Genomic DNA, 17451 nt, shown 5'->3' on the forward strand with positions numbered 1-17451 from the left:
AATTCCTAGGGCCATTACGTGATTGGGTTGTCAGTGGGGTCTCCAGATAATGTTGAAGCTAGGACCTTAAAAAAATCAACCAAAAGGTCTAACATTTATGTTCAAAAATCAATTTTACAAGTGTAAGATGGTAAGCAGTTTGTCTGAAAAAAACACCCAAGAGTTTTAGTTAACCACAGACTTAACAGGAGCCAACAGAATGATGTAGCCATAAATAATGCCAAATCCATTCTGGACTGTACTAGAAGTCCCGAATCTACATCAAAGGCAAGAAGAATGCCTCAGTACCATGTATCGAGACCCACAAAGTATTGAGCTCAGTTGTGGAGGGAACCTCAGTTTCCCCTATTTGAAAGAGAAGAGTAAAAAAGAATCCTCAAACATCACTGAAGAAATTGTTTGATGTTTAGCCTGCGGCAGAGGGGATTTAAGGAGCCAAGGTGATTATGTTCAGGTATTTGAAGAATCTCTAGAACTAAGTTCCTACTACAGGGATTCTGCTTGTCTGTTGACCACTATTGCGCAGTTCCTTGAGAAAGGCCTGGCACATGATCACCGTTCAACATGACTTGTCGAATGAAGAAATAATAAAATGAATGCCCTCCAAGCAAAAAAGGATATACTCGCTCTGTGTGACGCCAAAGTCACCAGTGGGTAAAAATTTTAGAAACGTATGCTTCAGTTAAACTTGAATCACTTTTTAACGGTGAGAGCGCTCCAAAGATGGGGAAGACTTGGTAAGAAAGTGATCTCCTCCTCATTTCGGGGAAGGGAGTGACAGTAGTATTCTTGCAGAAACTGGAAAACCATCTGTCAAGGATGCTACAGCAATGAAAATGCTGTTTACATCATTGAACACCACAAGACTTTCATTTTTATCCTCTCTGCCATTTCTGTAGAGAAAACCTTCTGCTGACATAAAATCAGCAAGACAAAATGAAGAGCTTTTAACCATTTTAGGAGTGACTCAACAAAATGTGTTAGAGTGGTTCTAAAAATGCAGGTACATAAAAACATCTGCAGGATGTGTTAAAAAAACGCAGATTTTTAAAACCTCCTTGATCTTATTTCTCTAGCCTAGTCACTGATATTGTCTTAGCAACTGTCTCCCCTCTTCTGCACCATCACTTTTTCTCTCCCCACTGGATTCTTTGACCTCATTACACAAACATATTAACTCCCATCTTCAAAAACAAATGGCCTCAGTTGACCCCACTTCTCTTACCAACTACCACCCAATTTCTTCTTTTTCTTTTAATGAAGAACTCAATCTGTATCCAATCTGAGTTTCCAGACTCCACCTGACTGCTGAACACACTCAAATCAAGCTTCTGATCCTTGTCCTGAAGAGTTTTTATCTAAAACACCAGTTGCCTCCATGTTGCTAAATCCAGTGGTGACTTCTCGTCCTCATCTGAGTGGACTCTTCCATAGCATTTGGCACAGATGATCACTTCTTTCCTTTGAAACACTCCCTCACTTACCTTCTAAGACATCACAGCCTACTGATTCCTCTCCTACCTCACTGATCACTCTTACTCAGTCTCCATTTCTCCCCTTAACTCTAACTTCCTAACACTACAGTTCTCAAAGGCTTGATATTTAAACTGTTTCTTTTCTTTCTTAGGCTTCTCGTCCTCACATTCAGCTCCACAGTGATTTTATTACCCTGTGTCAAGGTTTTACTTACTGTTTGTACACTGAGTACTCCCAACTCTGTAGCCAAGCCCTTTCCACAGAACCCCAGACTCATATCCAAATGTCTTCTTGACATCTCTGATCTTCATCGCAACAGATTCAAACCAAGCTCCTGATCTTCCCTATCACAGTCAGTCACATCCTTCCCAGTGCTCAAACACCACATGTAGTCATCCCTGAACCCTCCCTCTCTCCCACATACACATTCAGTCCATCATGTCCTGTCAACTCTATCTTCAAACATATTCAGAGAATGAAATTAGGCCTCTTCCTAACACTATATACAACAATTTTAAAAATAGATCAATTACCTAAATATGAGTGTTTTAAAACCATACAACTCTTAGAAAAAAATATAGGGGTAAATCTTCATGACCTTGGATTTTGCAATGGATTCTTAGATACAATATCAAAAGCAAGAGTAACTAGACGAAAAACAGGTAGGTTGAACTTCATCAAAAATAAAAACATTGGTGCATCAAAGGAAATTACCAAGAAAGTGAAGAGACAAGTACTATGGTCTGAATGGTTGTATCCCCCTAAATTTCACATGCTGAAATCCTCATCAACAATGTGATAGTATTAGGAGGTAGAATTGGTGGGAGGTGATTAGGTCATGATGGCTCTGTGCTTATGAATGAGATTAGTGCCCTTACAGAAGAGGACCCAGAGACATTCCTTGCCTCTTCTACCATGTGAGGTTACAATGTGAACATGGCCATCTATACGGAAGCAGGCCCTCACCAGACACTGAATCTGCAAGCACTCTGATCTTAGATTCCTCAGCCTGTAGAAATGTGAGAAATAAGTTTCTATTGTTTATAAGCTACCCAATTTATGGATTTTGTTATAGTAGTCCAAAAAGACTAAAACAATCACCTGTGAAATGGGAGAAAATATTTGTAAATCATATATCTGACAACGATCTAGTATCCAGAATATACAAAGAATTCTTACAACTCAAAAACACAAAGGTAAACAACTCAATTTAAAAAGCTGACAAATAATTTGAATAGACATTTCTCCAAACAAGATATATAATCTATATATATATATAGGTATGAAACATCGTTAGTCATTAATGCAAATCAAACCACAATGAGGTACCATTTCACACCTACTAGGATACAATCAAAATAAATGTAAAATAAGATAACAAGTGTTGATGAGTATGTGGAGAAATTGGAATCCTTGTACACTGCTAGTGGGAATGCAAAATGGTTCACATGCTGTGGAAAACAATTTGACAGTTGTTCAAAAAGTTAAAGAAAAAATTAATATATAATCCCTCAATTATACTCCCAGGTATATACTCCAAAGAAGAGAAAACAGGAACTCAGAAAAGTATACGGATATATACACAATAGAATACATTTAGCAGTGCAAAGGAACAGGGTACTAATACAAGCTAGTATATGAACAAACTTCAAAATATTATGCTAAATGAAAGAAGTCAGTCGCAAAAGGTTTATGGGGCTACAGGGAAGGGAAATCAGAAGGAAAATGCTTAATGACTAGAGTGTTTTCTCTTTGTTACTTTGAAGTGATGGAAGCATTTTAGAACTAGATAGAGGTATGGTTGCTCAACACTGTGAATGTACTAAGTGCCACTATACTGTTCACATTAAAACGGTTATTTTTATGTTATATGAATTTCACTTCAATAAATTATTTTTTAAAGTTCAGAATCTAATCCCTTCTTCTAATTCCACCGCTACCACCTTGATCCACACCACCTTCTCTCATCAGATTATTACTAGCCTCCTAGCTGGTCTCCCCTTCCTCTCTTGTCATTTTGCTCTTTCCTCAACACAACAGCCAGAATGATACTGTTTTGAAAGTCAGATCATGTTTTACCTCTACTGAAAGGCTTCCAATAGATCATTAGCTCCTCATAGTCAAAGCCCCACACAAAGTGGCCCATGACTTATCTGACCTCATCTGACCTCAGACACACTTCTGCCTCAGGACTCTTGCATTTGCTGTTAGCTCTCTTTGTAATGCTTCTCTCCTTAATATGTAAGGCCCTTGAACCATCACCAACATCCTTGAACCATCACCAACATCAGTTCTTACTCAATGGTATCCGATGCAATGACATTTGCTCTGACCATCCTATTTAAATGCAAAGGCACACATTCTCCCTATTTCCCTTCTCTGCTTTATTTTTCTCCATAGCATTTATCACCATCTATCATTCAGCATATTTTACTTATTTATTGAGTTTCTTTTCTACTTCCTACTAGACGTTTACTAGAGAAAGCCTAAAAGGATAAAGAGTAACGGCCTCTGTGATCTTAAAAGGACAGGTTTTAAACTATTTGGGTGTCTGCTTGCTAATATGTCTGTATGCATGCATGATAGATGTGGAGCTGTGACTTGCTTTCTTTAACACATATCTCTTCTTTCCAAGTTTGTGAGGGAGGAGATCTCAGCTAGTCCAAATTACTGAAGGCTATGAAGAACTACAAAAGGACTTTATAGAAAAGTGACCACCCAAACTGGCTTATCTTAGTTTGCTGCATTGCATTAAGAAAACTAGACCTAAAATACAACAAAAGGGATATAAAAAATTCCAAGTATTAAATAAGTCTAAATGATTACAATGAAAATAAGGATTGAAATAGAAAAAAAAAAAAAGAAGGATGGAAAGTTCTTGGTTCTTCTATTGATCTTATCATATATTCAATTATTTTTTAAAAACAAACAAAAAATACCCCAAGGTTTTAAAAAATGTCCTCCGCCCCTGAGAATGTACAGGATGACATTTCATTTTTTCCTCCCTAGAGTTTATCATCAATATCCAAGAGAACAATTTCTGTCTTGGTACCATTTTCCATAATCAATTGGAAATCGTAAAGTGCAAGGGCCTGGCTTGCTTTATTAACAAGATGTTTATAAACCTACCTTACAAATATTTTAAAATATTTACACATTTGATAAAAAAGATGTATCAAAATAAAAATATACATAAAAACAAAAGCCATGCATTCATTAACAGATAATTCATTAACAGATAATTCAATAACAGATAATCTGTTATTCAACAATAACATATTACTAAATTCCCAATTTAGTAATACATCATACAAAAGCACTCGTATTATTAAAAAATAGAAGAGTTGTACAATTGTATAGTCCTACTAAACTAATAAAAAGTACTTTAGTTCTGTTATCTTAAGATACCATACTGCAGCTTCCTCTGACCATGTTAATGTAGACAAGCCTCAATCAGTAAGCACACTAATCTAAATCAAATTCCATCTAGTTGAAAATAATCATCATGTGCTGCCCAGAGATGGTGAGCATGAATGGATTACTGAAAATATTCATGGTAATTGCAGGTTGCTATTTATGTTGACCAGATTCAGAGGAGTTTACTTAGAGAAATATCTAAGCATGCAGACCACCAATGCAAAACACACAGAATATCACTCTTGACATCCACACTAAAAACAGCCCAAGATCCTCTCTGCAATGTCACAGTGTGGTTGTTATTTCATAGTGTTAGATACACTGCTAGTGACAAAATGAAAATGTATGATTGCAGTTATTTTATTTTCAAGAAATATGCTACCACAAGAGGTTTTTTTTTCCTAGTCAGTGAAGTGTAAGTTATATTAAGGACTACATATTATCTTCAAAAGCCCCAGGTTCTTCTGCTTGTAAACAGGTGTGTACAAAATACTAACGGTGACAATAATTGAAAGATGCTTTTTAATTATAAGGAGTTGCTTAACATATTCGCCAATTCCCAAACGTATCTAGTTAACACACAAGTCATGGTGGTAAACGGGGAATAAAGACCTGCTCTAAAATAAAGTGGCCACAAGACACCTGGATATTTAGGCTGGATCCTTTCTCTGTGTTATACCATAATAGTTTTTTATCATCACCATCATCAGAACTAAGTTAGAAATCAGGAAACCTGGGTTCTAATTCCAGATCTGCTGCTAACAATCTAAAGAACTATATAATCACATATACACCATGAAATACTATGCAGCCATAAAAAAGAATGAGATCATTTCCTTTGCAGGGACATGGATGAAGCTGGAAGCCATTATTCTCAGCAAACTAACACAGGAACAGAAAACCAAACACTGAATGTTCTCACTCATAATGGGAGTTGAAAAATGAGAACACATGGACACAGGGAGCGGAACATCACACACCAGGAACTGTCGGGGGTTGGAGGGCAAGGAGAGGGAGAGTATTAGGACAAATACCTAATGCATACAGGACTTAAAACATAGATGACAGGTTGACAGATGCAGCAAACCACCATGGCACCTGTATACCTATGTAACAAACCTGCACGTTCTGCACATGTGTCCCAGAACTTAAAGTAAAATTAAAGAAAAAAAAGAGCTATATAATCACGGGAAAAGCCTATGATCTCTGAGCTCTAATTTGCTTATTTTTAAAATGAAGAGTTTGGCCATAAATGCTTTTAAAACAGAATAGAAAAACACAAAGTAAAAATGACTGCCTAAACATACTAAAATTGATCCTAATTTATAAAGGCAAACATATATATGCCACAGGATAAAAAAGGAATGATTTTCACCAAAGGGGAAAGAGCAAAATGACAATACATTATGAAATTAAATGGTGATGAGGATGTTGAAAAGAACTAACACACAAGCCTTGTAATGAAGAATGCTACAAAATGCAAAGAAAAAAGATACCATCAAACTCTACATTCCCTTTGACCTAGTAATTCTATTTTTGAACACAAATCCCCCCAAAAAAATCCCTAAAGAAAAATCAAAGATCTCTAAAAAGAATCTCCATAGCAGTACTATATATAAGAGAGGAAAATTGGAAACAACCTGTATGTTCAAAAATAGAGGCACAGTTAAGCAGAATCTGGTTTTGCTAACAAAATGGGACAAAGGCCTATATAGCCATTTTTTAAAAATACAGAACTATCTTCAAAGAGTGGATGTATTCATGCGATATTACATAAAATGTAAAGGTTAATCACAGAACACCCTTTTTATGATTTCACAAAAAACACACGGTTAAAAACTAGAAGATAAATGGAAGCTGTACAGTTAGTTCTCTGAGTTTGTTATTTTGGTAAAATTCATTACACTAGAAAAAAAATAAAAGGGAAATGGGGAGGAGAGAATGCTCTTTAAACCACAGTCCAGTTTGTACATTTCATGCTTCTTCTATATAATTTTCTAACATGACAAATAGCAACTTACGTCTCTACCTTACATTCAATGTTCTTCAAGCATTTTCGCAAAGATTATGTTAATTGTTGGAAAAATCATCAGCGTTCATGGTACCAATACACCAACATATTAAACTTTTATACAAAGTCTAGTGTGTCAGATGTATCCTATGAACGTATATTGTATATATTGGTGAGCCACTGTCATCCTGTCCCCAGATGCCATCAATGGGAAATTAAAGGAAGCATCCAGAGTTAGGAGTTACGATTCCAACAGGGTCTTGGACTCTAAAGTCAGTCAATACATGGTAGAACATGCTATGAGATGAATGCCTTGGAAAACTGTCACATACCTCTTATGTACAATTACTGCCTTCCTTAAACACTATGGGCGACAAAATCATGGCAAAAGTCATCACTCTGGTTGGCCTAGCAATATATTCCTTTCAGCTGTGGCAAATATATAGTACATGGATTTACTGCAGTACACAGAATTCATAGATATAATTATGGTGTGGTATTTGGCTTCAGTGTATAGCTATAGCATTGGATTATCCTTCTAATAAAAACTCCAAAAAGATGTAAAAGGCAAAAACCCAGAATTATCCTAAGTAGCAATCCTCCAGAAGAAACATTAACTGGAGATAACACACTTGTGTTGAATAGAAATGCTGATGTTCCACAAAAGCCTGTGTAAATTTTCTTCCTTCCAAAAAGTTGTTTTTTTCTACTAATCAATATTTTAAACAGTATGTTTCAAGCTTTAAGATGCTGGTATCCTTTAACACATTCTGAGAATGATAAAGAAAAAAGTAATGGTGTCGTGAAAAACTGTTTAAAAAAAAAAATGGCTAAAACCTAAAATTGGGAACAAGTGGATATACCAAAACTGTAAAAATCTACCAGAGACCATTATACATACTTTTCTCACTGATGGCTAGAGCACAAAGTAAAAAATATTTTCAATCTTTCACATTTACAACCTTAGCAAAAATCCTGTTTCTAGTTATCCTAAAAAGACACTGGCAAAAAGCTATGTCCAATTTCTCCTGTCACCAGCATTATCTAATAATGTGAAAACAAGCTATCATTTTCAAAACTATTCAACGCGCCAAAGTAATTAATCTTAAATCAATGGCTGCTAGTGACACACCATGTGTTTACTTGTAAACAACAAATTATAAGCTTTTAGAAAATGAAATTACTCATTTAAAAATGAATCTCAAAAATATGCTGCAGAAATGCAACAAATTCCACTTTTTATTATCTGTCTGAATTATTCTACAGAATCATATCAATATATTTTATACACATTTTCAGGTCATACAAGTTCTAGGGTGCCAAGTAATAATTTAAAGATTTAAAGAAAATGGGATACACACAGAAGAACTCCAAAAGTCATATTAAGTTAAAGAAAGGCTGTACACGGATTCAAATTAAACCTCCATTACCCACCAGATGAGATAGCAATTCAGTGTTGAGACAGACTAACTCAAACATTCACCCATTAAAATACCATGTAATGAGGCAGGGACAAGAGAATGCCTTAAAAAATTAAAAATCAACTTCATAAAGACAGCATAGGTGGGAGCAAATCCTAATTTAAATAGAAATTAAAATAAAATGTAACCTGCACCCAAGAACGTTAGTAGCTAAGAGGCCATTTACATTTCAAAGTCCTCTGTCTATGGTATTCTTAAGTACTATACCACTAAGGTTTGTCGGTACTGTGGAGACACTTCAATTAAGGCTGTGTGGTAGAGCTCTGTGTAAATTAATTAGTTGAGGTTACACAGATTTTCTAAAAGCAGCTCTCTAAAACAGCCTCAGAGATATGCAAGATTTGTGGGAATTAAAATTTAAATACAACTTACTAATCAATTCTTCTTGCTTTCACATTTCAATGACATTTTGCGTAATAATAAATAAGTCCATGAAAATACTACTAACCAAAATTTTATTTGCTTTCAATTAGAGCTAAAGGAAAGGGCTTTCAATTTTCCTTTTGATACTTAGGTTTTATTTCAGATTTTATCTAGACTTATTGGCAAGAGTTTCCATATGATAACTATAATGAACTTGATCCATATTTAAATGGGAAATGAGACTATATTTGAAATTCACATATGCTACAACTAAATTAGCTTTCTAGTAATTGCTATAAACAATGTCATAACAAAAATATGAATTTCATACTCTTGCACTGAGACTTTACATGTTAAATTCATTCAATGTAATTCAGCTATATATTAAAGCTTCACGTTTTATCTAATAAAATATTATAATAATTTCCTTTCTTTAATTCAAAATACTAAGTAATTTTTTGCTGTAAATAAATTTTAAAGCCATTAGAACTAATGTTTCATATTCTTCAAAATATTATTCTTTAAATAAAATGTATATACAAAAATGGTAATAATCAGTTACATAACGGTTTGTCTGTAAATTAAAAACGGAAGAAATTTGAAGATTTCAAGAGATCAGGAGCCTTCTAATTATGTATATAAGAGATTCATGAGCTCTTCTGTAATCCTAAAATAAAGTCCCTACAGTCTCATCACAGTGATTGTGAAAAATTCATACTTGCTATACAATAGAAATGATTTAGGCTTTTTAATGGCTAATTTGTTTCATGAGCATGGACACTGCATGTACAAATATATCTTTTGAGATAGTACCATTGAGAAGAGGCTGTCCTTCATGCACATCCTTCGATAAGACTGCACTGTAAACATCTTCAGGAAATCCAGTCTTGCATAATGCGATTTCACCAGAAGCCTCTACAGACGCCTGCAACACAAGAAAAAAAAAAATGTGTGCAATGATTGCTACCTCCTTCAACTGAGAAACATTCCACTTGGCATAAAGCCTCATTTTTTCAACTATCTTATACAAACAACCCCTTTGTTTCCAAGTGCTTACAATTAGAATGTAGAGGGCAAAGGGTTAATCATTTTGATAACTGGAGTAGAAGAAACAAATCCCACTTGTCTAGTCCAGTAAAAGCAAAATAATACACATTCTAGGTTCTTCTAAGAACTGAACATTTCCATTAAAATGCCCATTGTGACTGAAGAACTATCAAGTGGGCGTGGGGTTTGGGGGACAGCCAAATAGTCTTTGGGCTCCACAAATTACCATCACTAACTTAAGTTTTCATGAAAAATGTATACATTCAAGTATACAGATTTTTATATTTTTAGCTAATTTTCTATAAAGCTGGTTTCAAGATGCCATGTTCATTTAAAAATAAAATTATAATATACTTACAACAGTGGGACAGATAATATTTTATACCAAGTAAAACCAATCAAAACTATATATTTATTTCTATAATTTGAAGGACAGTGATACATTAAAAATGTAAGTAAAGATTAATACAGCTATTTTTACACTTTAGAAAGTAACCAAGTATCTGTCATTTTCTATATCATCATACGCACAGTTAATTTACTCAGTGTGTTTAAAACTCAGTCATACCTACTACTGTCTAGCTAACCCTCCAAGTTAGTTTCCCTACTTCTTTCAGCCCTGCTGACACAACTGGAGGACAGTTAGCCCTCAGCAGGGCTCCTGTAGCATCTGCATTAATTATAGGAAACCGTACCATGTACTAATGGGGATTCAAATACAGAGGAAGGAAGAGTAGAATGAGGCTACCCAATGAAGGGATTCCAGTGGCCACAGGGACAGCATTAGGGACATTCCACCCTATTGAGAACCAGAAACTGAGAGGAAGAAGAAGGGAAGTCCCAGAAACAGAGAGATCTCAGAACAACTGTCTGGATGAAGCAATGCAGTGCAGCTTCATAATTAAATGACTACCTAAATTACGCATGTGAAATTTTGCAAATACTAATGTTGCAAAAATCTAGACCAATCTAATAAACTGTTCTTTTCAAATCCAAGAAAATAAGAAATAAATTAAACAGTATTAAATATCACAGTATTCTTAAAAAATTATTAGGAGCAACAGTGAGATACTAGTTCAGGCCCATCAAATAAGTAAGCAGTTTTAAGTCTGTTATGTGCAAGAAAGGGCTGTATCAAGTGAAGAATAAAGAAGAACCAGTCCCCTAAAAAGGTGTGAGTGGAAGCTGGTACAGTCACCTTGGCATATATTTTGGCAAACTCTAGTAAAGATGAATGTGGATATATCCTCCCTATTCCTAGGGAAATATTACCCCACATGAGTGCTCCAGTTGACATGTGCAGGAACGTCCACTGAAACATGACTGTAATAGCAAAGATTCTGTACATGTCCATCAAAAGGAGAATGGACTAATACATCATCACAAAGCCAAAGGAAGAAAACAACATTAAAACAGAAGAACTGGAACTACATTTATCCAAAAGGCTACATCTCAGAGGCAAACTAAGACAAAACAAAAAGTCAGTTTCTTTAAGTTCCATGTATGATTAAGATATAAATTTAATTATAAATCAACCTAAAGATGACTATTTAGTAAGTTCCGAAACCCATTCGTGTGACATCCCAAATTCAGACTGAAGACAAGGCACACTGCAGTATGAAATCTTGCAAAGAAAAGTAGAAATCATGATTGATGTTTCCACTTATATACAATTTAAACACAAAAGATAACATAATGTTTTGAACACATACTTATGTAAGAAGTGATAGTGATAAACATGAAATTTAGGATAGTGGTTACCCCAGGGGAAGGAAAACTAGGGTGGCTTCAATTTTATCTGTAATAATTCATTTCTTTCAAAAAGACTGAAGGAAACCAGATAAAATGTAAAGATCTGCATAGACACATACGTACAAATTACAGTATTCACCTCACAAACTATCTGCTCTACATATTTCATAATGAAAAAGAGAAAATATCAGAAACCAGTTGAGAAATAAGAAGTGAGGCTTCCAACACCCATCAAGTTTGGGACACTGGGAGACAGTCTGATACCTGACACGTGTAAACATCCAGGTACTGTCCATGCCTGGCACAGTGCAGGCACTGAGTGAAGGAAAGCTTTTGCTTTTAGCTAATTCAAACAAACACAGGGAACTCCCCAGTTTGCCATATAAAATGGACAAATGTGTTGTAAACCTGTGTCCCACCAACATGTTAGGAGTCTGCCTCTTCACCCTTCTAGCCCAGGCTTCTAAGAGCAGTGAGGCATGGCAGGTGCTAGCCCAGAACAGGTCAGGCCAGAGCCCAGAAACGCAGTGGCCAGAAGCCAGCGATGGAAGGCACGGAGCAGACAGGGGTCACATTTCAAATGGGGGCATTCAGGGTGGTAGAGTATGTGGGTTTCTGGGTAAGAACTCAGAGATCAAGGAAGTCTCAAGACTAGAGGAAAACCGTAAGCTTTTATTCAATCTTGTTTCTTAGTGGATCTGCCCTAAGGTAGGAGAATCAGCGGCACCAAGTTCCTGGTCCAAACCCACAGAAATAGGACTTCAGGGCCACATCGAAGCTGTCAGGAAGACAGTGAATGTTCACCTCTGTGTTTTGTTCTCTGCCTTATTTCAGAAAAGGGACCTTCTGTCCTCAATGTGCTGCCCCTTACTAAACCTCTCCATGCTCATTTTCCTCATGTAAAAAAGGGTACCAACCAGCCAGGTTGGCCATGAGAATTATCGAAAAAATGCTTTTAAAGCACATCTCTAACAAATACTGACTACTAATATTAAATATCCATGGAAGTCATGTCATACTTTGAATAATTTCATATTCATCTTAAATAGCTGAAACTTTCCTAAATTCTTCTTCCTCAAGACAAAACGGATCCACAAAATTATATAATCCTGGATCCACAATACTAATCTATAATGTATTTTCTTAAAAACAATCTCCATAAAATTATTAAAATATATATTCTCCCTATTTATTTCCTCTCTCAACTTTCAGTCAAAAAATAGCAAAGTTACCAAGTTCAAAAAACAAACAGGAAGCACTCAAATGAATACAAGCTCCCAACTGGACATAGTGGAGGCTTACTTTGCACCAAGCACTGTGCTGGTAAATCAGTATCTCATTCAATTCTCCCTGCAACCCTACAAGGCTGTGGCTGATACCAGGTATGAGACTGCAGGAGAACAAGAGCTGACAAGCAGAATCCCCTTAGGAGGGCTGACAGCACTGTGGTGGTAATCCTTGCTGGGCATTGGAGGTTCTCTGGTCTAATCCATAGCTAATGCCTGAATGTTCTACAACAGTAGCTCTCAATCAGGGACAATTTTGCTCCCCAGGGGACATCTGTCGATGTGCAGACACATTTTTAGCTGTCACAACTGCGAGGGGGTGCTACTGGCTATTAGTGGCTACTGGCTCTCAGTTGGTTTCCGGTATTTTCTCTTTTTCATTATAAAATACGTAGAGCAGGGAAGTCGCTAACCATTATACAACACACAGCACAGCATCCCTAACAAAGGAGTGCCAAGCTCAAAATGTCAACAGAGCCAAGGTTAAGAAAACCTGTTCTACAGCAACACATGAAAAAAAAGGTATCTATCTACCCATTAACACTTCTATCCGTATGAAGATCACTGTCTGCTCAAGTAGCCTCATCACTCTTGGAACATCCTGCATCCCAGAAAGTCAAAACCCAGCCCCTGAGGCTTACTCCCACATAAAGTCATCACTCTGCCAGGCCTAGGATGAAATTCTGGAACTTCCAAGAGAAAGAGGAATCCTACCCTCAACAAGTTATCTGTGGGTATGAGGAGGAGGTTGTGAATAACATACATTTCCCTAATATTTGAATGGTGCATGGGTTGGCAAGCTTTTTCTGTAAAGGGTAAACTAAGTATTTCGGGCTTTGTAGTCCATAGGATCTCTGCTGAAACTACTCAATCTGCTGCTGTTGTGCAAAAGCAGTCATAGACAATCAGCATATGAATGAACATGGCTGTGTTCATTCTAATAAAACTTCATGTACCCTAAAATTTGAATTTCATTCCATTTTCAAGTCTTGAAAGATATTCTTCTTCTTTTTCTTGCTTAAAAGCATTTGAAAATGTAAAAAATATTATTGGCCAGACAAAAATAATGGCAGCAGGAGTGTAGTTTGCAGATCCCTGGAATAGTGTGTTGTTTCGTATCACATTGTTACCTCACTTAATTCTCACAATAGGCCCCTTAAGAGGGGGTTAAACTATCTGCATTTTGCTAATGAGCAAATAGATTCTCACACAGAGGTACAGTGAAATACCCAAGACCTCACATCCAAGAGAGAAAGAGGCAGGATTCAAACTCTGTAGTCTTTCCAAGTACAACCAAATAATTACAATACAATCTTTCAAGAAACATGTACTGAGTGTTCATTTGCCACTGGAAACAGAAAACAAGATATAGCCCCTGCCCTTAAGGAGCTCAAGACTTAATGTGGGAGGTTAAGATATGCAGAGGATATGAGCAAAGCCCAGGGCAGGGAATCTGGGGGCTTCCCAAGCAGACAGCTGGAGTAGCAAGGCGCTAGAGGGTGGCAGGAAAGCCATCCTAGGCAGTCACTGCTTGAACTAAAACAAGGCAGCAAGAGACAGCATAGTGCCTGGGGAATAACAATGAGTTCAGTGTCGCTGGAGTCCAAGAAGCAAGGCAGGATGTCAAAAGTTGAGGCCGGAGAGTTAGACAGGGTTAGATCACAAATGGTTGGGGGCTTGGGGTTATCCTGTTGGCTGGGGGAGCCAGGGACAGATTTTAAGCACAGACCGAATGCATCTGACAGAGAATTCTCTGATAGTTTTGTGGGAAATGTGTGTGTGATAGGGGATGACAAGTGACAACTGGGAGACAAGCTAGGACACAGACCTGAGTCAGGGCAGGGGCTGCAAGGAACGAAAAAGGGGCAGATTTTGTCAATACCCAGATAGTTAAGATCAATAGGGCCTTCTGAGGCAGGGACTCACTGGGGGAGGGAGGGGAGGAAATGATGCCTTCCCTCATGTTTCCAGCTAGCTGAGTGGCTGTGAACACGGGTGCCACAAGTAGGAAAAATAATCGCAAAACTATAACGTCAGGAACAAAGTGCTAAAGAAGCAGAAAGAATGGGACGATAAATCTGTCCGTGGAAGTCAAGGAAGACTCCATAGCTGAAGTGACATTTAGGCTCCGACTTTAAAGATGATTAAAAATTTGCCAGGAGAAAGAGGGGAAAGTGGAAAAGGGCATTCCAGGCAGAAGGTACAGCAGAACAAAGCCCCTGGTGATTTATGTTAAGCTTGTAGTCCACCAAAACCACCCTGATCTTTTTTTTTCCAGGCAACTGTTAAGTTACGGCTTCCTCCTCTATTATCTTCGCTGCTGATTTTGGGTCCTTAGGGGGAGCAATTTATATTTAACCCTCCAAAATTTGGTCTCAATAAATTAATAATTCCAGCTGGCTTTAGTCATTTCTTCCAGCTTTATGTATCAAGAAAGTCTAACGAGATACCCCTAAGTCTTCATATAGATGCTACCTAGATGCTAAAAACAGGGTATGTCACGTGCCCAGACATGGTTTGGGGAAATTTGCCCAGGGGCAACAACCCCCAACCCCCCGGGGCCCTAAGCCCTGAGCTCTTAAGAAGAGCACAGTGACTGCAGCATGAACTTCCAACAGGTCACACTGCCTGGCTTTAAATCCCAGTCCCACGGATACTATCTGCCAGACCTCTGAGAAGAAACAGTTCCCCATCTGTACAACAAGAGTACTAAAGATAGCACCAACTCATAAGGCAGATGAGAGGATTAAATGAATTAATATGTGTAAAGCACTTAGGATAGTGTCTGGCACATGGTTATTCAATGTCTTAGCTATTTGTCGTCACAGTATTAATACTATTGGGGCAACATGAATCCAACTCATGGTACATCTGCCATACAGGCCGGTAGGTCTCAAACTTACTCAACACAGCAAGCAATCTGGGACATTTGTTTAAAATACAGATTCTTGGGTCCTAGCCCAAGACTCATTAAAACAGACTCTCAAGAGGCGTGATGGATACATCTGTGTATTCAACAAGTGCCTGTGCTGCAAGTGGTGGCCACACATCCAGCCCTTATCTTTACCTCTGGAAACCTTTCTGAACGTTCTCAAAACAGCACAGCTACCTTTTGACCCTAGTCTTCAAAGCCAGTAGCTTAGCAACAACAAAAAGGAATAAAGAAACCATGATTTTTCTGTTTTTAATCCCATGCTCTCTTCTCTTTATTCTGAAAACTACACCTTCTTGATTTTGAATGTTTTGCTTTGAACAGAGCATTACCCCATCCCCAGTCCTTTAGCAATTCTCCTCTTCTGCACAATTCCTCAAGGATGACAAGCAGTTAGCAAGTCCTCTCAGCCCACCAGTGTGAAATTCACGCTGGTCAGAGGATCTGAACTCATTTAGTGCCGCTCTGTGCTCTCGCACAATCAGCTCACCTATCTTGAGTTTCAATTTCCTCTTACAAGTATTTGCTCTACTCTTCCCAGGCTGAAGATCGACCTCCTTGTCCAGAGAGGACAGAAGTGTAATAGGAGTTGAGGAGTTCTGCTTGCCTGTGAGTATCAGTCTCTCTGTTCCGGTTCTGCACTCGCAGGGACATTGTTTTTGTTCTTGTTCAAATTTTTCCATGGTCTCAATGCTGTGAGCTTTAAAGCCGAGTCCACTACTCTTTTTGGTTCCCGTTCTCATTATTCTTTTTTATAGTCATCCTTGGTCACTCGATCTGCTTTCCAATTTCTTCCAAGTCACTTCTAAATTCCAAGCTCTTAAATATTCCATGTGGAATCACCATGGACAGACTTCAGTTGCCTTGCCTCCTCACTCTCTTCCTCATTAAGATCATTTATGATTATTGGCTAAAAATTTCACCTCTGAAAGCTGCCTAAACCTAAGGAAATCATAACTTTTCTTTCTGGCTCTGAAGACTGCCTAACCAAAACCTAGACTAAGTTAGTTAGTTATAAACTCCTAAATGTAATCCATTGGATGTCGGATTAAAACACTGATCTCTTACTTTTTCCCTATCAGAGATTCCATGGTCACAATCTTGTAACAATTACATTATTGTCTGGGAGATTACCAAATGCAGTCAACAAAGCTGAGGCCTTCTTTGGTGTTATGTTTGCTGCCCTGATTCCTTGTGGAAATAAGGGCAACAATGGGTAGGACTGGGTTAAGACTGAGAACTCTGCAGCAAACCTGCTCAGGTTTAAATCCAGCCTCCACCATCTACTACCTGTGTGACCTTGGCAAGCCATGTAACCTCATCTGTGCTTCAGCTTCCTCCTCTGTAATAATAATAATAACAGATAAAGTACAGGTCTTTAGAACTGTTGTGAAGAATACAAAGGGCTTAAAAAACAATATGTGATTCACCACAGGACAAGGGTTAGCTATTATGATGCTGGTATTGTTTTGATTGTGGAGACTTTTATCTCTTTGTTCTGTAAGTAACTGAGAAATATTTTAAAATTATTTTGTGAAGAAGGAATACCATAAAGAAATCAAGCCTGCAAAAAAACGGAAATTCACTCACAAACAAGGACAAAAGACGCACAACTGGAATTCCCTTCATGATACATGATTTGTGGGTTGGGGGATGGAGCCGCAGTACAGGGAGGGTGACAACTAT

General features: G+C 37.5%; 1 protein-coding gene across 1 annotated transcript in view; it reads right to left on the reverse strand.

Annotated features, from left to right (window-relative positions):
- CDH2 (cadherin 2) overlaps positions 1 to 17451 on the reverse strand; it is a 226277-nt gene that overhangs the window by 187890 nt on the left and 20936 nt on the right. The window contains 1 exon segment of the mRNA NM_001132373.1: positions 9562 to 9673. Within this exon segment, the coding sequence (NP_001125845.1) occupies positions 9562 to 9673 (112 nt within the window).

This window comes from Pongo abelii, chromosome 17, assembly GCF_028885655.2.
Source record: "Pongo abelii isolate AG06213 chromosome 17, NHGRI_mPonAbe1-v2.0_pri, whole genome shotgun sequence".
Taxonomy (NCBI): domain Eukaryota; kingdom Metazoa; phylum Chordata; class Mammalia; order Primates; family Hominidae; genus Pongo; species Pongo abelii.